This window comes from Camponotus floridanus, unplaced genomic scaffold, assembly GCF_003227725.1.
Source record: "Camponotus floridanus strain SB8 unplaced genomic scaffold, Cflo_v7.5 scaffold7, whole genome shotgun sequence".
Taxonomy (NCBI): domain Eukaryota; kingdom Metazoa; phylum Arthropoda; class Insecta; order Hymenoptera; family Formicidae; genus Camponotus; species Camponotus floridanus.
The window spans coordinates 1,290,433-1,315,114 of NW_020229838.1; the positions used below are offsets into that span (position 1 = coordinate 1,290,433).

General features: G+C 34.7%; 1 protein-coding gene across 10 annotated transcripts in view; it reads left to right on the forward strand.

The window, feature by feature from the left end:
• The window catches only part of LOC105251591 (patronin), a 56,950-nt gene that overhangs the window by 3,720 nt on the left and 28,548 nt on the right, over positions 1 to 24,682 (forward strand). The window contains exon 1 of one of the 10 annotated variants that reach the window (XM_011258523.3): positions 4,988 to 6,418. The exons of the other annotated variants lie outside the window; for them this stretch is intronic. Coding sequence (XP_011256825.1) covers positions 6,320 to 6,418 — 99 coding nt within the window. The 5' untranslated portion in view covers positions 4,988 to 6,319. Of the gene's footprint in view, positions 1 to 4,987; positions 6,419 to 24,682 lie in introns of those variants that run through there. 10 annotated transcript variants of the gene reach the window in all.

The window sequence follows — 24,682 nt, forward strand, 5'->3', positions numbered from 1 at the left end:
AATATTAATCTACATCCTACTTATATATATAAAACTGTACACTGGGAGATTAGGATTAAATGTCACATAAGAAGGGAATTTAAGATCTGTAGTAAAAAAGAATTCTATAGAGAAAGTGAGACTTTTAGGATTAAGTATCGTATAAGAATTAAGGAATCGTATTAGGATTAAGTATAAGAAGGGAAAGGGGGAGGGAATTTAAGCTCTATAATAGGAAACGATTCTTAGAGAGAGAAAGCGAGACATTTTTATTCACGTCGGTCGTAACGAACGTCAAAGGAATTCTCGTTGCGTGTATTTGCGAGACGTATTGTAGAGGGCTTGTGTGCCTGTCCGGCAGTAAAACTATTCCCGAGCTGCGAGACGCTGCGACGAATATGGCGTTCGTTTCCTGTGCACGGGCTTTATTTATTGCACGATGAAACGCACGGTTACGGATGCGGACCATCGAACGCGCGGATGGCGAGTGACTTCTCCTCCTCCTTCCCTCCTCCTCTCCTTCTTCTCTTTCTCTATCCGATGACCTGCCCCGAGGAATCGCACCTTAAACTTCCCTTTAATCGCTCCGCTAATCTCGAGCGAAGCCGGTCGACTCGAGAGTTACTCTCGTGAAGCAGAGATTTTACAAGCGATCGTATCAGCTTTCAGAGAATTCTATCGATCCTCTATTAACATGGCTTCGTTTATTAACCCGCGCGTCATACGAGGCAGGTTTCTTGTGTTTCGCGATCCATAATTTTCTTTCACTCGGTGATTTTTAAACCGTCGAATGTGTATTAGTCATCTTCTCGTCTCTTTATGCTTTTCTCTGAAGAAAAAAATTCCGCTTTTATATTATCTTATCGTTCTTTAAAAATACTTTATTTTTATCGAATATTATTAGGAGAAATTATATTTTTCTCGCTCTTTCTGTCGCGGATTTAATTCTATCGTTCATTAAACATTTTTCAATCAATATTATATAAGGTATTGGCAAATTTAATCGACTTTTTTTATTCGAATATTCTTGCGAATGTATTTATATGTGGGTGTTTACGACAATTAATCGGACTTTGATCGGACTGAACAGTGGTATTCAGCGATAGACTTTCTAAATTTCCCTAGACTAATCCGGATCAATGATGTGTCTCTGAAGTAATCGAATTAGATTAACAACTTATTCGTATTTTATAGAAAACATCTTATTCCAGTAAAATACGTTCGTTTATTAATATATATTTGATAAATAAAGATATATTAATTAAAAGAATAATAAAGTATCTTCTATAATTTCTTATCGTTTTTCACAATTTTTTCGATCAGCTCGGCCGCAATTTCTTTCGATGACTGTTAATCTAATTCGATTACTTCAGAGACACATCATTGATCCGGATTAGTCTAGGGAAATTGGAAGTCTATCGCTGAGTACCACTGCTCAGTCCGATCAGAGATCCGATTAATTGTCGTAAACACCCTGTATTAATATTTGCAAATGTTTGATTTTTACATGATTTGTAAAACGTAATTCTCCTTTGTACCGTTAATCTTGAAAGTGTCTACGGAAATCCGTGCTAATGAACAACTGATATGTGACTATGCTACTGACCTTCTTACCAACGATCACGTTTGGCACTTGTCCAAAAAGAGTCTCGTTAGTTCGGCCCAGCTTGTTAAAGAAAAGTGTTTCTGCGATAGAGACTCGCAAAAAGATTGCCGAAGAAAAGCTGCACATTTATTAGACGAACGTATCAAATTGGCATGAAAAGAACTTCTGTCAATTAGATTTCATAAAGATAAAAATATATCAACCCGTAAAATTTGGGGGAAAACACATTTATAATGCAAATTTATATCGCTGCGGAATTTAAATTTCCGGAAGCAGGTGTCTTTACGGGTATTCATTACGTATTTATTTTCAATGTCACAGCCTAAAGATCCCGTAGAATGATTCGCGAACGATCATTCCGAAAGTAAATGCACCGATGGTGTTTATTAGCGTTGCCGGATAAGAAAAGCGATCTTATCTCGCGCGCGCGCGATCTCGTCTCGATCGTTTCCGTCGATTAATGTACTGGAAACTAAGCGCCTAATTTAAGGCGTGTCGTTGCAACTCCTCCTTTTCTAACGTCCAGGAGCGGACGAGCGCGTGCAACATGTAACGAGCGCTGTAAATGTGCATTAAGATCCTATGCAACGCGCGTGCAAGCTGTGCAATTAGCCGCCGTGAATCTCTCGCGCATTACACGTCCCGATTTCTACGTCTTCGTATCTCTGAAGTGTTCACGAAAATGTAGATCGTTCAATTTCTTGCATAAATATCGCGATTCCTTTCGTCCTAAAGCCTCTGCAAAGCATGTAATGTTTCTGTATATTATAAATTTTTGAGACGAATATTTTAATATTTGTATTAAATAGAATTATTTAGAGTGCATAGTTCTAGAGAAAACTTGGAAGATCTGGAATTCTTAGAGATTTTTGTTTTACTCTGAAAAATCACGGAATTCTCATTTTTATGGAATTTTATGATTTTATATTTGAGACTCGGAAAATTTTTTTAAAATTGCTCCTTTGATAATTTTTTTTATATTATAAATGATCAGCAATCTATTAGTATTATTATTAAAACTCTCACCAGTATCAGGATATTATTCAATATATAAATATTTATTTTAAAAGATGTATTTAATAAAAAATTTGAAATTCTGAGTTTAAAATTTATTAAAATATTTCATATTTATATTAGAGTGCATAAAGTTTACGTATAATAAATAAACTTATTTTAAAATTATATTTATATACAAATACTTTAATAATTTTATCTGGAATTATGAACATAAATACCTGGAAAATCATGGAGTGTTCTCAGGAAATACATTTATAATATTTAAGTATATACTCTGTTATTGATTTATATGCAGAGTTACGATAAAGAAACAGTTTTAATAAAGTAAAAAATAATTTCTACTTTTAAAGAATTTAAAATAAAAATATTAATTTATTAAAAACTATTTAATAAACTAATAATTTAAAGAATATAAAACGCGAAATAGATTAACAAATAATATTTAACGATATGAAAATAAATTATGTTATTTTAACTTAAAATGATTATCAATAAACTTGTGATATCCTATGATCTTGAGATCGACCGATTCAGATGTTTAGTCACGACGATTTGCTCGAGGATTTTCCGGGATATTTTCATTATAATATTGAATGAGACGAAGAAAGAGACATCTTGAAACGAGAACTCGGTTCTCCCTACGCGCCTTAACGGACTCCTTTTAGAGTAATTACGACGACCGTGACACATACTCAGAAAACGATTAATGTTGCGAATAAGGTGAGTAGAGTCTCACTTGTAGTGACTTTTGCGTGCGTAAAAAAAATAAGTAGGATGCTTTTACTATGCACATATATTATCGTTGTTATTAGATAATATGTCGTTCTGTGCGTTCTATTTTATTAACTCGAAAACACTGTTGAGTCTTCCTCAAAAGGAAAAGTGCCACGATGGCATTTTACGTAATCATAACATATGCGATGTTCCGTACTCTGTGGGACTCGTATTTTTAAAAAATATTAATCGGTGAAAGCGACGCGCGTATCTGACTTGGCGAGGCAGATAATCGAAACCGTTTTAAGTTTCGAAACCGCAAACTGCAAATAGGGAAATGTGCCCACGTGGGCGTCGAGACGAAAGCGAAACACGAAGCCTCGTGCGAACGGAAACATTTTTAGACGTATTTATGTTACTTAATTATTACAACACGTATATTTAAATATTCTTCAACTTATCAATTTTGCCGTGTGAAATATTTATTAAAATTTTTTCCCCTAATATTTTCAGATATTTCAGTTTTCTAAATATTGTCGAAAGTCCTAGATACATTGTACTTTGGTAAAGTACTTAAAGAATGCCTTTATAAGGCATTTGTCGTCCGTAAAAGACGGAGGCGTCTCCGGAGCATGAGATAGGTTGCGTTATATGCGTCTCTGCCTTTATACAACACTTACAACTCGTGTCCTTCGTTAGAGAACGAGTAACCCAATGCCTCGTGAGAAAATGAATCCGCGTTATGCGACAGTCGTGTATTGTTTCGTACTCATTGTCAGATGCTTTTCACGAAAGAAAACGCTCTCGAGCGCTTTCCATGATCAAAACTCCTCATTCTTAGCCGCTGTAGCTCTTACCGTATCGTTTTTAGGAAAGTTTCTGGAAAGCATGGAAAGTTTCCCGACTCATACAAACGTTTACTCGTTTATGAAATTTTCCATAAATTTTCGTCAAAAGGTATTATTTTGGCGTATCTCGTTGGGAGAATTATTTCGTTAAACTTTACGTTTATTTCTTTAAAGAGACCAAGATATTTTATGTTTTGCGCGTATTTATTCTCTCTGTATTTATAATATGTTTAAGCTGTTGAAGCTATGAATGTTCCTAATTACCGCAGTTATTATCTTGCCGAGGTCATAATTCTCAGGGCAAAGAGAAAATTATTCACCGTAACGTCACGCATCTGTCGCTACTTTCGTTAATAAAAATGTTTTAATGATATTAAAATTGATTTTCAAGCTTCATCAGAATTAATAGATAATAATATCAGAAATCAATAAAAACGACACAAATAATTTTTACTTTAACGGTATATTCGATTTATTATTCAAAGAGCCGAATATAAAATTAATATATTATATATACGTGAAATTAGAAAAGATTACAATTTATCGTATTTCTAAATTTTTTTAAAAATATCAAAAAATAATTATTGAGAAAAGAGAGAAAGTATATGTATTTTAATTCCTTCCCACGCGCGGGTTACAAGTAACGTGACATTTGAGGGTGAGAATTAATTATCACGTTTAGACTTAGGGGTTTCGCTGTCTCTTGATTCGCCACTGCGTGCGTGTGTGCGTGCGTGCGTGTTTATTTGTGCGTGTGTTTGTGTGTGCGTCCATGGATATGAAACGCAGCAGCTGACTCAGTCGTGCGATTACAGAGTGCCGTCTACGTCCGCGCTCGGCGGAATCAAAAGCCGCGCACGATTCGCTCGCTAGTGCGGTTTTGTGCTCGGAACCGACCGAGTGTTGGTCCCTGCGATTGTGTGCTCTCCCCGGAGAGCGGACATCGTCAATCGATTACCGCAATTACACTTGACGCGCCGCGACCTGCACTTCGCTCGTACCCCAGTGAATTTCGAGCGCGTAGCAGGATGATTGACGAGGATGTCACTAAAGGGAAAGCTTGGACACGAGTTCGGGGTGAAGTTTGAAAAAGGAAAACAATTTTGTTGAAGCAGTAAGACGCTGAAGGATGACACGGAAAATAGATCGAATGGAGATATAATGGATTATATAGTGGAAGGAATTGTCTTTATTTTTCTCGAGGATTTTCTTACGGAAAGTAAACACGAAAATAAATTAACCGGTGAATTTTGCACGCATCGTAAAATGATTTGTTCGACAATTTTACAAACTATCTAGCGAGTAAATTTTTCTCCAGTAGAGCAATTGCGTGGGTCTCGCGCAGAGTGATTCATCATCCTGGGAGTGCGTATTGATCGCGATTCTCGCGTTGCCTCTATTTTAGGGATCTATAGTCGCGGTATAATGCAAGTCATAGAATGTCTCATGATTCCGCCATTATCTGTCCGTGACGTAAAAAAAAATCTCACTGGATCGCGCGAAGACAAAAGGACCTCTCGTCAGCTTCCCACGAAAGCGTCAGAATTCCATCGCCGACGATCGAAGACAGATGTTGGCCCCGTGCCACGCGAGGGAATCGTCCGGATTCGTTCTTATCAGAAAGAAGAAGAAGGGAAACGATGCAGCTGCATCTGAGTATTCGCCGATCGTTACTTCTCCCGCGTTCTAGATTATCAACGAGGAGAATATCGAGGAGCGGAGCGTAAAACGTAACGAAATCCGACGAAACGAGGAGAGTATCGTGTAAGCGCTCTCCGCAAAGTCGGTCGCCGAAATTAAACTCATTCGCCGCGCTCTTCTCTCTCGGACGCCTCTCTCCCGGAAGCGGATGCCGCGCATATCGAAGTTTCACGAAAAGGGACCGAGAGCACCGAGCACTGTTACAAAGCTGTGACAATTAAGCGAGCGAAATGGTGTCGAGAAACGTGCCGACACAAAGCGTCGTGATCGACGTATCACTTGTCCGCGACATAATTTCATTGACGCGGGATCAGATTTGACGTTTGTCGGCGAATCTGAATAAATCGGAAAAAAATCTTTTTCCGCTAAAAAATTGTAATTGGAATCTTCGACGTTAATTTGAAACGCGAGGAATTTTTCTCGCGAGGACCTTGTTGCCTGAGGAAAGGCGAGGATGGCAAGCGAGGTGATGCTGGCACCCACGCTGACATCCATATGGGAGATGGACGACGTCAGGGATATGGTTAGAAGCGCGACCGTCACCACGATTTACGTAAGTCGTGTTCTCTCCATGCAATCGTACTCGTATACTGCGTCGTACAGGATGTGGGACTGCGTTCTTTGATTTGTCTCAATTTATGTTACGTAAAAAGTTCTCAATCCGACTAATAGAACGAATGTGCGTATTATATCTGCGGATACGAAACTGTCGTACATTTTGATTTAATATTATCGTAGCATAATTGTATCGTATATTTATTTCCGAAGATGATTCAAACCGCGGTTCAAGAATCCTTAAACACGTGCCGCCTTATCTGCGGTTTTGGAGAGATCCACGTGCATGAAATGTCAAAGCTCGCGCTTCGAATCGATCGGCGATAATTCTCGATTCGATAACGCGCGTTTATTATACTTGCTCTCGGCGTAACAGAGGACAATAGTGTCAAGGACAAGATTTCACTCTCGGACCATCAAATGGTCGTCACGGTCGATGAACAGCGACAGAGAGAAAAGTTCCTCGGAAAGGAGTCCCAAGTTTGCGATCCTAAGAACGAGACACGATCTTGGTCTTTCTCTTTCTTGCATGTCAATTAAATTCTTATCGCAGGAAAACAACGCGGAATGAGGCATCGCGAATAGAATAGAAGCCGCTTCTTTATTAATTACATGCCGATATCTTTTCGATCGAATCACGGAAGAACGAGAACATTATAATGCGGCTTCCGCGGATTGCAATTTTGCGACACGCTCTGGCGGCTTCCCGCCACGCTGGAAATGTTGTCGACTCGTTGCACAACTAATTAATAGGTCGATCGCGTATGCGAAGCCATTCGCTCGCGCGTGATTTTATAGTTGCGCGTGAATCAATCGCTAACAATAATTTATGCCAAGTATTTTAAAGTTAGGCATCCATTAAAGCTACTTAATAATTTGCATTATAATATTATCATAATACTTGGGGAAATTTGAAATAATTCGTCATCATTTGCGTATAATGTGAATGAACAATTTTTTTTCCTTTTTTAAATTCAATTTTCTTTTTAAGTTTTTAAATTTAAATTTAATTTCAATTTTTCTGTATCGATTAGAAATTTCTAAAGCAAGTTGGCACATAGCTTTGTCCTTCTTTTCCGTTCGCGCTTTCGAGTTCAGTCGATTAATGTCGGGCGTGGATTGTCAAAGTCGCGTAGGTTGCCACGGAATGACACCCGACTGCCCACTTGACGTATAATTCACTTTTGCAATCGCAATGTTTCGATAAATTGGTCTCTGGACGTGAAATTGTAGTAAATTCTTCGTTCGCGTAAATTAAATAACATGCGTTATATATGGATATTTCAGTACTTTTTTGCTTGACGAATTTTCCTATTTACCTAGAATAAAGATACGTTTTGTTTCTCTTTATATTTAAAAAATTTTGAATCTTATTTCATAGACTTGTAATTCCGCATTTATTAGAATTCGTTTATAATGTGAATGTAATAAAATGTGGTGATGTCATATATAATCTAAGTGGGGCAATTTTTTAAAGTGCGTTTGCCAATTACCTTGTCTCGCACGAAATTAGGTCGTTGAAATAAATATCAAAGATATAGTTCATCAAGTTCAAAGTATGTCCAAGTAAGTTCTAGCGGCGAAGTCATTTTCCGTGTTTTACGCCATGCTAAGATGAACTATTAATTCCATTTCCAAGTTTTGACATTTTATCGCAGTTTAAGATTTCCACTTATTGTTGGAAGAAACTTGATGCAAAAATTATAATTAAAAAATTATTCAAATTTGTTGGACAAATTGCAATATACGTAGTCATGTTTTTAATGTATTTTATTCGATAATAAGAAAACTGAAAATACTAATAATTATATACACTAAGAAAAAAAATTGTAAACTTGACTAAATATTTTCAACGAATTATTATCTTTTAATTGAAATATTTAAATATTTAAATTAAAAAGATATGTTAGATTTAATTAAAATACATATTTAATTACATATTTTAGATTTAATTTAAACACATATTAAATACATATTCAATATTTAATTTAGATACTTAAATATTTCAATCAACAAAATAATTAGTTGAAAACCTATTTAGTTAAGTTTACAATTTTTTTTCTCAGTGTAATAATAAAATAATAAAAAAAAGAATTAGAAAATAAAAATCTTTACAATAGTTTATCGCGTCAAATGTGGGATTAAAGACATGTAAAAAAAAATGGACCGTGTAAGAGGTGTCTTTCTTTCCTCCTCTTATTCTCTCCGCCGGCTTTATGACGTTCGTGGGCGGACTGAAACGTGAAAAGCAAACGATTCCGTATTTGGTGGTGTTGTCGTTGTGCGTGATTCTGAGAGCCGCAAAAAAAAAACAGAACAATGACGTGAACAATAATTCATAGCGTTTCGATCAACGGATCAAAAAAGAGCGTGCTATTGAAAATCGCGGCAAAAGAATGAAAAAAATAATGAATCAAGCGCGATTTTTCGACGGTCTTTTTCCGACCGACTCTTTCGAGTTTTCTCTCGAGTCACATATATTCTTCCATTCCCCTTCGAATCATGGAATCTTTGCGGAATCTTGACGACGGCGAACGAGAGGCAGTAGGTGATTCACTCGAAAAGTAATTAGTAATTCAGCAGCGCGTTAAATCATTTCCCGGGTACACGTTGGGACCGTTAAAGTCTGCAACTCGAGCGCACGAAAACTGTTAAGATACCGCAGATGGTGCAGTGTGATGTATTGTCAGCATTATTACTTACTGAAAAAGACCTCGACAGTCTTTTAATCTCTATCGTTTGGTACTATTACGTTTGACGCAGTGGACCATGTGCTTGTTACCCTGTATTGTACTAAATTGCTGCAAAATTGTGCTACATTATAACGAACGAAGGAGTAAATATTTTTTTTATTGTCCTCTCGTTAGCTTTTTATTCGAAACAGCGAGGAATAACTATAATTGATACCATTATCGAGTTGCTCGTATCATCGGTTACACCCCACTTTATCGCTCCAACCAATCGATGGAACGCATTTCCCCTCTGATATCCAACCAGAAAATAACGCCATCAGGAATAAACATGCTGATTCTTCGCCGGTTGATAAATTGCAGGAAAATTTCTATCATGATACGGCAAATTGCATAATTCCGAATAAAACCTAGTTCACTGTAGATACACATTTTCTCTCTACGTAGAGAGATGTAAAGCGTGCTGCAATTTAATTTAGACATATTAAATTACCCTCTGAACTTTGCTCCGAAATCCTGTCTCCTGTCGCGCATTACGTAAATTTGAGATGAGCTTATAAAACGACGCCTGTTTTCTCTGCGGTTTTATCGGATGACTGCAACTGGCTGGATTTTAAATTCTTGCCTTCGGCTTTTACCTGTACGCTGTGCATATTTGCGTGGGTGCGAGTGGGTGTGCAACACCGGTTCCCGATCGACTCGACGCGTTTTTTCTTCATGCTCGCGAGAGCGATAAATTTTCTGAGGGGGCGGATTGATTCCGAGGCGCTCTACTCTTTCGAATAATATTATTGCGATATTATTTAACTTTAATCGCTGAATTTAAATGGAACAAGAAATCAGAGAGACCTTTTTACGGAAAAATCTTGTCGCAGGGCTTTGAATTATTTCAGGTGATTTTGGGGAAGGATCATCATTTAAATGTCTTGATACATGATGAACAAAGTGTCGCACGAAGCGCGTAGTTTCAGAAGTTACCTCGACCGTATGCGAGATAATCTTATCTAGAGCCCTTGTCTTATCTGGAAAGACCATAATCGGCTCAGGATCCATCGCTTATGTATCTACCCCACTGTTTGCGCGGGTTTATCGCTGTCATCCGTAGCGAATATCCAAAGCGAACCGCATGTCACGCCATATTTGCATATCCATTCAAGGGGCGGCGTGATTATAGCACCGACCGCGCTATTGTTTGACCACGAAATGCATCCGCAACATTTTTTTTTTTTTATCGCGTGCTTTACCTTTGTTCGACGATGGCTGTCTCAAATGTAGGTAACCTTCGAGATAACTTTGTTCCGTTTTTTACAGACGCAGCAAAATGTACCCGTGCAATTATATAAATTCGCAATTTTTATATATTTACTATTGTACTTATACTTTAGTATAAACAGTCGAACAAAAACGCAAGTAATGCAGCTGCGCTGCAGCAGGAAGACTCTGCGGAAAACGTGATGCAAATGTAAATAGGCGCACCGCGATGACGACGGAAATACAGGGTGTGCCGTGACTGACGTTGCTCGTTGAAACGCTACCATTCGGTAAATTTTCAAGACGTCTTTGGACACGCCTGCTTTTACCTATATTTAAGTAATGCTTAAGTATACGTGTACATTATAAGGATATTTAAAAAGGAAGAGTAAAGTAAAGTATGTAATTTTTTTTTAAATAATCGCAATATGTATTTTAGAAGCATGCTTATTATTATTTCATGTGATAAATTTATTCATTCGGTGTCTTTGATTTTCTTTAGAAACATTTTATCTACAGGAGCATAATTATATAATTATATAATTACGTTAATCTAATTTGCTTGTTGGCTTGTATATTGCATTTTACATTCGCAAATATTTTACGTCGCATTGTACATTTTTGTATGAGAGTTAATTAAACTCGGTCGCAAGATTGATTAAAATTGAATTTTTAGATTAATCGCCGGTTAGGGAGATGACTCGACAAATTTCGGTTACTACGCCATAATTAATTTGCGAGGATTACCTATGAATGTTGCGAGCGCGAAAGTGGCAGAGATCTCACATAAATCATGAAGAGCTCGGGATTATAATTTGCAAAGTCGTAAGTGTATCTAATTCGTTTGTGAAATTCGCCAATTATAATAGCGATACTTGGCGTGCAAATGTACGAGGAACAATCGATTCATTTTTTTTTCGCGATTTCTCCTTTCTTATCCTTATCAAGAGGGGCAATTATTTTAATTAAAAGACCATTTTTAATATCATTTGTTTAATAACACATACGCAATTATTTGTTTTAAATATACGTTAGAGAATTACTCTTGGAAATGACTGGATTAAAATTTCAAAGAGGAATACTCTTTTTAATTTAACAAAATCTGGCTTCATTAATTATATTAATTATATTAATATTAATTATATTATCATCTCGAGTCATCAATCGTGTGTATAACTTGAAATGTAAAGTAAATGAATATGATTTTAATTAATAATTGATTTTTTTTTAAATGTATATGATGTAAACTAATTAAAATATCATTCTTGCCTTCTGAGACACCGTGTATATGCGGTGTTCGGAGGGTTAACTAGGTAATCGCCGTATTTTCCAGTATCTTTATGGCAGTCCCGGGATAGCAAGGAAGCAGCCTAAACAAACCTTCGAATATATACTCGCGAAGTCTACTTTACACGAAGCGAATAAGTTCTCTCTTCGAGGTAGGACCCACCGGCTCTTTGAAGCGTAAATATAGCGCACAAAACTGCGCGCCCCGAGACTTTACCGTGAAGTGAATGGCGAATGTTCTTCTGTCTTCCGGCTTCCCGATCGTCGATTCATATGATTTTTATTATAGCACACGCGCCATTTTTTTTACTTTCCCCGCAATCTATTTTCATACAGATCGAGTTCAAAAGTACAATTAAAATTCTCCACTATTACGCTTAAGTTTTTCAAGTGGGACAATTTTAGAGAGATGATAGCTTAATATGAAGTCTTTAGAAAAATGCAATTTATTCGGAGGATACACGTATGGTTGAGGAAGTTAGTTCGCTTATTAGCAAATTGGGGTACCACAATATACGTAGCTATATAACATTATGCCACTGGGTGCTCAAGCGGGATAAACAGAAAATTAACTCGAGAGAGGAATTAAAATAAAATTCAAATAAAATATCGTGTGACTGAAAAACACTGAATCGAGGGCACGTCTGAATTTATGATGAGAATACCGTTTACCGTATACCCTGCGACAAAATCATTTTTAGCGTTCCAACATTATCATTGTCGAGCGAACGAGCGGCGCTAATTATGGTCCTGCGAGGAAAGGAAGTCGTGCGCTGGGCGTAACAAATCTTTATAGCGCACAATAGAAGTAGCAGAAACATACGTGCGGTATGTGTATAATGATATGCGCGAGGCGTATATGCCGTTTATCGTAAGCGCGCACGCACGTACGCATGCACGCATGCACGGGAAGAACTGCAAGTTTCATTTCGCCAGGCGGTAATTCAGGTCATTGACTCATCGACGAGAATATTTGTTTGGACGTCGTTGAGAGGAGGGAGATGGAGGGGAAAAAAATAGACTTTTATGTTGCGTTGTTTTTTGGAAAGATGGGTCGACTCAAGGATGTATCATTTAATCTACCGGGTGTCCAAGAATAACCCGATATTCGGAGAAATAAATTGGCTACATTTCAAGAAGATGCGACAAACAATGCTGCATGTTTGTTGTGCATGCACATCTGTATACGTAGTGATAATAAAGCGATATTCTCTTGAAGTGGAGAAACTATTTGGCCGTGTTTCAGAAAGGTAAATGATAGCACGAGTATCTCAGAACCTACATGGTAGATGGATAATTAAAGACAAAGGTTAATTACAAAGTTATATTTAATACTGAGAATTAGGAAGATAAATGAATAATTAAAGAACTCTACAATTTATTTTTTTCAATTATTTAAATTGCAGTTTTTAATTTATTCAATTGATTAATCAATAAATTTGACGATAATGAAACTTAATGATTTATTGATAACGATTAGTCATCGTTTGTGTTGACGAGAAACATGAAAGAAAGCGGCACAATTTACGAGAAATCGCGGAAGGAGAAAAAAATTGCAAAAGGCGACACTCTGCATTCGAGATTTTTATCGGAATCGCGCACAGTCTTCGGGTCGTTAACCCCCCTCCGCAATTAACGAAGAAGTGGACATGCTCAGACGGTCCTGGCTTTAAACGATCATTGCGTTCAACGAAGAAGAAGAGAAACGAGAATATCGTAGATAAGATCGACTGGAATTTCCGGTCGCGCGATCGCCTACCGTTCTTTCTTTCCTTCTGGTATTCTTTCCGGAATTATCGAATCGTCGAGTAACACCTTGAATTCTCTCCTCCTGCGACGATTGGATCTTTTTGAAAGTGATCTCTTTTAATTTTTCGATATCGTGTTTGCTTTCTCATGTGGATATAAAAAAATGTAATCAAAACGTTCTATCTCTCGCGTGGAATCTTGAAAATTATTATATTATATTAAATTATTATATTATTATATTAATTAATATATTATTATATTTATGAATTTTTTACAACATTTTTATGTTTATCATTTCGACGTACAAGCTGTACTTTGACAGCGCAATTTTTGACAGGCGTCCTCTCGTGTATCTTTGCATATCATAGTTACACAATAGACGTCATTTTACTGCCTTTATTGCGATTTATATGCGTCTTCATAATCGGCATCGAGATTGAGAGGATTAATCGAGGGCATCGACTAATCACTTTTGCGCGGCTTAACGAGCCGTCTCGTTCCTCCTTGGCTTGGTTTCGTATCATATCGTATCGTTGCATCGAAAGTCGCTACGACGTATATGCACCGTGGAATCTGGGATACATGCCGGTTCGACAATCCTGCCGGCGGAGAAAAGTAGAAAGTCGCACATGTTTACGGGTTTTACACGTTAATCGGACGTGAAACGCATGGCCACACACGCGGCTCGCACGCGAGAAGCCGATCATTCCAAAAGAGGGCCTCGTTAACGCGGGCCACCCATTAACGTTTTTTTATTTCGCAGAAAAATTAGTATGCATGGAATGCTATAGGTTCTCAAAATCTGAAAAGTCTGATATTAATTTATTCTGAATTTTTCAAATTTGTAATACTCGTAATCTGACAACTGTCATAAATTTCTTCTTATTTTATCTTATAATAAATTGCATGATTAAATAAAAATTAATTAATTTTATCTTGTAATAAATCGCATAATTAGATTTAAAATTTGAAAAAAATCATAAGTAAATGTTAAATAAAAATTAGTGAATTTTAATCTTGTAATAAATCGTACACTCAGGAAAAAATTTGGTTACATTAATAAGAAATTTGGTAGATTCAATCAATATATCTGTTGAAAAATGGACAAATTAGAATTCCTTTAGAAATTATCAGATGAGTATGATTATATTCCTTCCTGTTAAATTTACCAAATTTTCTTGTTAATAATACTAAATTTACTTAAAAAATGACATCACTGTGTGTCCATGTTTAGTTAATATAACAAAGAAGTTTTATAGATCCAACTAGAAAATACTAATTAAATTCTTGCACTAAAATCAATTAAACGTTCTAGTTATAAAAAATCGAGTCTTATTGTGATAACTAGAAATTCTGCTTGGTTTAATCAAAATACCTTCTATCAGATATGTCTTGTTGATACAATGAAATGATTTTTCTCAGTGCATAATTAGATTAAAAATTTAAAAAATCATAAGTAAATAAAAATTAATTAATTTTATTTTGTAATAAATCACATAAGTAGATTAAAAATTTTAAAAATCATAGATAAATATTAAATAAAAATTAATTAATTTTATCTTGTATTAAATCGCATAATTAGATTAAAAATTTGAAAAATCATAAGTAAATATTAAATAAAAATTAATTAATCTCGAATAAAATTTTCTCTTACATCGTAAAAGACGCATACATAATTTTCTTTATATAATTATATATCGTAATATTATACGCAATTAAAGATGGGAGGACGGGGGTGGAGAAATTGATAACTTTGCCAAACAAAATGAAAGGGAGAAGAGAATGCAACTATCAACCAGCAGCGTTGCTTTCTGGTTGAAATTTCATCATCTCTAATTTGCTGATGCGCGGAACGCAAATTTCGATTGGAATTTCTATTAATACATTTTACGCGCGCTTATCAGAGAAGATTATACACCTAGAGATTGCAGTAAACTTATCACGGTAGCTTTGTAATCGCGGTCACACCGTGGTCGTATTTCTTCTCGGTTTCGAGTGTCAAGGAATTCGCCTCAGACAATTGTAAGGGTCTTTTATCGATCGCGATTAGATAGCGTTTTACACGATCTCGTCGCGGGATTTAAAAAGTTACTCTAGTGATTGTTGACACGTATCTTTACGACCGGGATTTTTCAGGTCGTGACAATTTATGGATGTACAAGTGCAATGCGATTGGGTCAAATAGGTCAACTTGGTCTTTGAATTTGCTCGCGAAAAGATATTAAATTCTATTCGCGCTTTATTTAAATTCTATTTAATATATATAAATTTGGAATATATTAGAATAATTATTCAGAAAACAATATATGTTCCAACAATGTCGAAACTAATGTTCAGTTATTAAAAAATGTCGATTATTCATTTAACGGTGATCATGAAAATACAGGAAAATAGCTATTAAATTTTATCGCAAGAAAATACAATCCCTTTATTGCATTCTGCTACCAATGTAAATGCCAGTGCAAATTACGTTCGTTAATAAATTGTCGAGCTTTGTTACTCGACTGTTATTGGTTAAATCGTAGTTTTAGTGATGCTGTATTCTAGTGATTTAATTACCAAGTTAGAGCACATATTTTCTGTTTTCATTACGAATGAGAGTTTTCGAATAATTTTCATGTCCATTGCTTTTACACAGAACAGCTTTCGTTAAACTTTACTTATTCGGATTAATAAATTCGCTTATTTAGATTAATTTAATTACACAAATAATAAAATAAATAAAACTATAATAAAATAAAATTATTGATTAAGAGGCTGCTCGCACGAAATCAGTAATTTTTTGCGAAGTAAAATATAATTTTTCTGCTTATTTTGTCGCAATTTGATTGTGAGTTAATCAAGATGTATCGTTAAATTACGACTTGCTCATGTTAAATTAAAACATTTTACGACTAATTCCAGCTTTCTTGTTAAGCGGTTATGAGAAAAGTTATGATAGATCATAACGTGTTACATTCAGTAGATAAAACTTTTTTACTTATGTACAAAAATAGAAGTCGCGTGTCTTTCGTACAAGTGGGCGTGCCTTTGTAAAACTCCGTCACGGATCTATTTTGCACGAACATTTGTAATTGATCTCGATGGTCGCGTCTTCATCCATCTAATGAATACGATGGAAAAATGAGGCGAGAATCGATCCTGCATCGTCGACGGACGTGAATAATCACTTTCACATTTAACGGAAGGGAAAGGGATCTCTTGCCTCGATCGCGAAAGGACTTTAACGAGTTCCGTGGGATGAGACGGGTCGGGATTTTTATTATACGAATTTACCGTGTCGAGATGATATTCACGACAACGCGGAATGACTTTTGCTTATTGCGCGTAGGCGTTCTCAGGAGAATTACCGCTTGTAATTAGCCGCATGAATCAAACAGGCTACTCTTACGAGGAAAGGTGACTTCCTTGCTGTCGCTGTTCATTAATCGATTCCTAATTACCATGCGTAAGGTGAAATTTATGCATGGAACTAATATTAATCTCATATATGATATTAATCTCATATAGACGATATTTAATCCTCCGTATCAAGCGTGATACACATTATTTTATTTTAAATTATTTCTTTTAATTAAATCAAGGATTAAAGTGAATGTAAATAAAACTAATATTAAGTCGAATATCATTCATTTTTACTGAAATTTATATTTTTATATTAATAATGTATATAATTTCACTGATAAGACTTCCAAGATTTCTTATTCAGGTTGCGTCAAGTAATTTTTCTTGAAAAATTGGATCTATAAAATTAACATAATTTATCATATCTTACAATATCTTTCGCAATTCAAAGGAACATGAAACAACACTGTTTTTTAAGCAAAATTTTTGCCTGATGAGAAAAGTTTTTCCGGAGTAGTTGGTTATGTAATGCCGTTAATTACTTATTGCTCGTTAATTATTTCCACGCATGGAATCGACGAGTGCACGAGCCAAGGTAAAAACTTGCAATACCGTAGTCTTGATAGGATGATCATGACCGTGGCGACTCGTAGCTCGTCTTTTTTATGCCGAAGAATGATCGATCGACGGTAGCTTCCCCGTTGCTCAACCTTCTTCGTTCAAATCGGCCATCGCGAGGATTCAGGTCCCAATCCATCAGCATCCTCGATTTACGATGCGCGACTCGTACAGTAGTCGATCGTCGATTTTTCATCGTCATCTTCTTCCGCGAGCGAGACTAAAATAAAGAAAAACGGACTGTCGATGCGCGGAAATCATCAGCTGGAAATTTTTAATACAAACGCGCCCGCGCGCGTTTAACGAAGTCCATCATAATTTGCTGCGTTAATTACGGACGAAAATGATGATTACGTAAGTACGTCGCGGTACAGTTAATCTAAGCGGAATAGCAACTGGTATACACACGCAGCCGGAATATCACGATGCGGTAATATATAGTTGAATTAAAACAAATGACTCATTCATCTCGGTAACTTTTTAATATTGATATCCCCCCTCTTTTCTCGATGCACATCGAGGTCGAGATTTTATTAAATAGTGTAATAATAATTTCTCTCTCTCAGCAGTTTGCAAACTTTTTTCTTCTATACTTTTTCTATATTTTTTATTCTCATGCAAAATTATAATTATTTTAATATTTATTAATATAATTTAAATTTAATTAAATAATTATTATTTTTAAATAATTATATTATATATTTTTTAAATAATTATAATAATATGTATATATAATTTTTATATAATTTTTTCTACATGTATATTGCATGTATATTGCATGTGACACACATTATCTGCTGATAAAAAATTTTTTTTTTTATTTTGTCCGACTTTTCTTATATCAGTGAATGGCTAGAATACCGTAATCCATCCTCTTGGCGCCGTCACTGGCCTCTCGCGTCGTGTAAAAAGCGCATTCCACATCGAAGTATCGACATCCTAGTGCAAATCGCGATTGGTGTTTGCCATCTTCGGGTGCGTTTCCTTTGACGCATATGTGCAATCGTCGGCGATTGCGTTGGTCGGGTTCGAAACGGTTAACGTGGCCATCGACGCGTGGATCGCGGCGATCCACATATGAAACAGTGTGCGAAGTTCTTTCCTTCGGTTTCCTTAGAACGTTGGACGAAGTCGGCGAGCAGTCCTCCCGGAGGTCTCTCCTCGCGACGTTCGCGCGCGTTTCTCTCCAAACCGATAACGAGAAGCGAAAAAGGTACCGATCGCGCGGAGCTAATGAGCGCGGAAGTAAGGCTTTTTTGTGCGCGAGAAGATCCTCGATCTGAATGATCTGGATACCGCGGCTGTTTGCGGTAAGTTAATTTTGGGATTGATAAGCCCCAAATTGAGATATATTGAAGTGGTATATTTTTGTAGTTTATTTTATTTATGAGCAAAATTACAGAAACCATTAATTATTATTTCTTGCATCAGCAATTTTTGCTGATTTTTATTAATGGAACGATACGAATATATATTCAACATTAATAAAGTCAGCCAAAATTCCTAAGAAAATAATAATAATGGTTTCTATAATTTTGCTCGTGAAATCTGAAAAATTGATGAGTTCCGTAAATCTAGTGTTAAATATGATTATGAAAAAATCTCAATGAATTATCATCTGATAATTGTTATTAATTTTAATTTTATTTTCTCTTTCTTTGAATATATATTAAATATATAACTAAATATATATTTATAATATATCTATAAATAATTGATTTAAAGTTTGTTAAACTTGAAATGATTCTAAATAAGAATAAAATTGCTCTTAAGCATATTTACAGTTTATTCTCTAACATATTGATTATAAAAAGATTCATTTTTTAATCATCCTCAAAATTGTTATCTTTTCTCATAACGATTTTTCTTTTGGACCTATATGAAGGAGCTTTACAAAATTTTTGACATTGCTCATCATTGCTGAATCATATACATCAAAAAAACAATAAGCGTTAAATCGTATTACGCGATACAATTGGTCACGACGATTGTCGACCATGTTTCAGTTTGCCTTGCTACTGTCGACGATTAGGTATCTGATACAATGCTTCCCTCGAGAATAATTAATATTCAACAATCGTGTTGTTCTCGCCCATACCGTTATTTTCTCTCTCTCTCTCTCTTTCTTTTTCTCTCTCTCTCCCCCACCCCTCTCTCTCTGTCTGCCTTTCTCTCTTTTCAATGACGTGTTGTCCATGTTACGTTAAAAGTAGCAATAACGTGACTCGTGGAACAATTTTTCGGCAGAGCTATCGATCTCGGTAGTAATATCTGGTCAATATGTAAATTGCAATCGCGCTATATTTCACTCATGTCGATATTAAATCGAAATGCAGCTCATTCGATAATAAAAAATGTTCAATTTCCGTCGATTCACCTGTCTTTGTATGTTTCCCGATTAAAGTTCGGCTCACGCGTTTCCTTGTCACGGACAATCTTATCGCCGTTGCTATAAAACTGAGCTGATAAACTGATGTCTTCTCCTGTCGTAAAAAACGAGGAAATCGGGGATATAATTGTGTAAATTTAGAGCTATAAATATATGCTTATAATTTTTAAACATATATGAAATTGAATTGAAATATCTGATACATGATATTATCTGTGAATATTTATCTGTGAAAGATTCATGTAATTATATAATTAATTTCGAACACTTATTTAAACATTCATTTACGAAAGATATCGCAGTAATATATTTAATCGTAAGTGCAAGATCTTATCGAGAACACGAATAAAAGCTATTTCATGTAATAACGTGTAAATGTAATAAGATCGAGAATGGAAATTAATCTTAACTCTCCAAATTATGCAATGAGAGCAGGAATGTCATCGGGATGGATCGATACATGGTTGCGAGGACAGGTTTGCGTTACACGATGCTGCGTCGCATCAGCTGACATATATTTGGAGAGCAGATGCGACTAATCTATCTAAATATCATAAGGTTATGCATCAGCAACAATATATACTCACGATTTTCTTATTCCAAGAGAATTACGATCATTTGTCCGGATCGATTGACAAATGATCGATTTCTAAATTCGTAACATTTATCTTCAATCATTTATTGCGAAGTGAATTTTTTTCCTTTAGTGTTGCGATTGTTTGAGATATACTTGGTATACATTTAAGGCATATTTCAACACACATTTATACACCATTTCTGGCAGATTGCCTTAAGAGGATTTTAAGAAAGATTTTCACCGACGTTTTTGACCTATCCCATATCTAGATAATTTACATAAAGCGATTTGTACCGCGTTTAAGGCGCACTTTCATGATGTCAGTTGAAGAATGGAGAGAAAAAAGATGCTCTTTTACGATGCTCAATTTTTTAAAATATTTTCTCGATATTTTCAAATTCTTTTTAATCTATATTATTCGCCAAAATTCGATTAACAGGAGTGTACATAATAGATAAAATTAATATCTGCCACTAAATTGAAATTTTAGATTGGCTATTGGTGATAATTCTCTCCGCTTATTCGGATCATGGAACATTTTCTTGAATCTGCAGTTTGGAAATCAATGCTGCAGTTGACCTCTCTCGCCAACTGTTTTATATTTGGTCTATATATATACATTCTGCCTTCTGCTCCCGACATCGATCTGTCTAGAGTTGCTACTGCTGCTATAAGTTCGAATGCGATCTCTTGTTCCGATCGTTTGCCGCGTTTATTTCTTATTTGTCGGAAATCTAAAATGTATTTTCTCGACAAATATTTACAAGTTTCTTCTCGATATTTGCGAAACGATAAGAGTGAAAGCGAGGACATTATATTTTATATCCGTATTTTTATTAATTTTTTGTAATTGAAGTCACATTTTTAATCCTGCCATAAAGATTTTAAATATCATTATGTTTGTAAACTTAATTTATCGGAATATTATTTCTACAAATTACTAAATTGTAAAATTAAATTATTCCACTATTTGTAAAGTCGAATTTACAAAATAGATCTGTTTTTTATTGCGAGATATAAATAAACATTACATTTTAAATATGTTATTTAAATATTATTTGATCGCGAAAAAATAGATCGAGATCACTGGATTTGATTGAACCGCAGAAATGGTTCGGACAGCATAGGCCGGTGGGAATTTATTGGCATGATTATTGAAGCTTGGCATGAAATCACGTTTTCATAATAATAGAGAGACGCAGGTGGAAATGGGTCACACCACAAGATTAAGTTTATCACCTAATCTACACGGGCAATTATACCGTGTCATTGAATAGTCGATGGCTTGTTGAATGGCGGTACGGGAAGTGAAAGCGCATTCTCTCAAATTGATTAATTTGCCGGTTAATTATCGCAATAATATCGATTATAGTGAAGGACATAAACTGTAAGACATTTAAAAAAAATGCAAAACAGCTGTTTTCATTTTCCAAAATTGAATTATAAAATAAATTATAAAATTGAATTATAAAATAAATATAAAATTGCATTATAAAATAAACATAAAATTGAATTATAAAATAAATATAATTGCGAGGTTTTTTTTCTTAATTTTATATCGTTCTTGTATATCTTACTATTAGTATCTTCTCTCTTGGAAACTCTCAGAGTTTTCCCCCTGTCGCTCAAACTTTGTTCCGTTGAGTTAACGTTATCAGCTTTCGCAGGATTGTTTGCCGTGTTCGATTTCTCACCGAGAACCCTCACCGTTTCGATGCGCCGATAAACTCATCCCAGCATACGAGAAGAGCTGAAAAATCGCATCGTTGGAAACAAAGAGCCACTGTTTTTTTCCATCAATAGAAACAGCGCGAATTTTCAATATTCAGATACTAGCTAGCAGAATAGCTTCACATCTGTTTTTCTTCAAACGTAATTTTATTAAACATTTATGACTTGATAGCTTTTATTATCTCTTTAAATTATGAAAGATAAAAATGGTTTTTACAAACATAATCGTATAATTCTATAATTAATATTATTTTAATTGGAAATAATGCGAGATAATATTTAAAATATGACATACTTTTTAATTAGTGTGATAAAAATAATTTTATATAATTAAAATTTAATATAAAAATAATTTGATGTAACTATAATTTAACTTTAATTATATAACTATAATTTTGTTTCTTTTTATGATTATATAGAGCTATGGTACTCTTTCTACATTTAATGATACACTGCGTCACAATGACGTGTTCACCTCGAGTAGCATCTGCTCCATTCTTGGCGGTAAGAAGCAAATACGAGCGAATTCTCGACGATGTTATTGAAAAATCGATAACGCTTCTCCGATTCAATATCGTATAGAACCTGGTCAAACTGACACAATTTCATAAAACTTTATTGTGTCAAGATGTGGCGGATGAAACTGTCATTGGGACACGGAATATGTATATAATGGTTTTAAACCATTCAGCGAGAAAATAAACGCACGTTTTACGCGTGAATTATTGTTATCGTCGAGCCATTTCGTGCGGGATGATACGAGCGAGAAACAAGTTCGTCTTAAAAGTCAACGAATGGACTATGTTATTTTACTAAGGAATTATATTGAAGCATAATTGTTGGCTATGACCTAATAAAATATTGTTACTGCATTTTTTTTATAAATACAGTGCAGTTGTTTATTAAAATAACAGAACAGTTTTAATATAAAATTAAGACAATGTTAGATATATAAAAAAATATATCAATTTATATCATATATAAAAATATTTTATTATCTATTAAAGCTCGACACAAAATCACATTTCATAAACTTTTAATTCTGGATATTAAATAATATATTGGATATTAAATAGTAATATATTGAATAATATTTTTTGTAAACAAGCAACGATTTCACTTTTTGTTTCGAGAAAAGATAACTTCAACAATGATGAGACATTTGTTCATTTTTTGCATATTTTTGCGAACGATCCAAAGCCAATGCAGGATTTATTCTGGTTCAAAGTTTCACGCGGAAAAAGTGCAGACGTCGTCCAAGACAGGAAGCCGGAAACGGTTTGTTTGATTGCACGGCGAGCACTTCGCGTAGAGTATCCGATTCAATTCTCGCATCTTTCTTTCCTTTCTTTCTGACGCTTGTGTCGACAAATTCGAGACTGTGAAAGTCTAAAACGCGTCTACAAACAATTCGCAAATCTCTTTTTGTCGCGACGTCAGGCGACGCCAATTTTTACAAACGTCTTTTTCACTGTATACTTGATTCAATAAACGTATTTAAAATTATTATAAATTCACGATATCAATTTATGAAACATTTTGATATTTTTTGTTATTTTTTTCACAGTTTTTAGGTAATATTATTTTTTAATAATTTTGTTTTTTATTGTGGAATTTCACAAAATAATCTAATTTCTATATCTAAATATATTATTTTTTTAAATATATTAATTTTAATCTATCTGTATAATATCTGTATAATATATTAACAAGATTATTTATTTATTAACGATAATTAATGATATTTTTATAACTATCATTTATTAAAGAAATTAAAGGATTTTTTAAATATGTAGATTCATTACAAATGAAAATAAAGTTAAAATTTTTTATTTTTATAATAAAATTTTCTTTTGTTCGATTGATGGCTAACACAATAAAATTTCATTTTACAGAATCTCATGGAAGCATATTTTGCAATATTCAATTTTACGCGAATCGCAATTTATTTAATGCTTTGTTCGACAGACATTTCCTGAAAGAGTTGCGCGTCAGCAAAAAAATATCTTGCCTCTCGAGTGCACTGTATATATTCCCGATAGGATTTCAAAGAATGCCGGAAATAAGTTACGGGTTGGATAAAGAGAAAAGAGGAATCAAGCAGAAGTAGAATTGGTCTCAATCTTCTGCTAATTTGTTATTATCCTTTTATTCGCAATTGAATATTTGAAGAAACAAAATTATCATCATCGTTGAAAAACATTCGGTGAATTTTTCAATTGTAATTTGAATCTTCTTTTACTGCTCCTTATATTTTTATGATAAATATTTCAATTTCTTGAATTCGCTTATTTTTAAAGAACTGCAAATATCGAATCAATCTTTTCTTCGTGAAAAAGAAAACAGACGAGAAGTCATAACAGATGAAATAACTAATTTAAATCATCAGTTTGCTGCGTAAAATATTTATTTTTCCTGGATGCTGCGAGGAATTCGAAGTGCATCTTCGGGGAATTGCCAATAAAATTGAAGAAATCATATTCGTCTCGAACAGACAGTTCTCTAAACATGGAGTCTGAGAGAGATCCATAGATTCTCGTAATAGCTCTCACAAGTGTTCATCTGGTTGCGTAAATACTACCTTATTCTATTATTGACGAACCTATCGATCTACTCACAACTGTA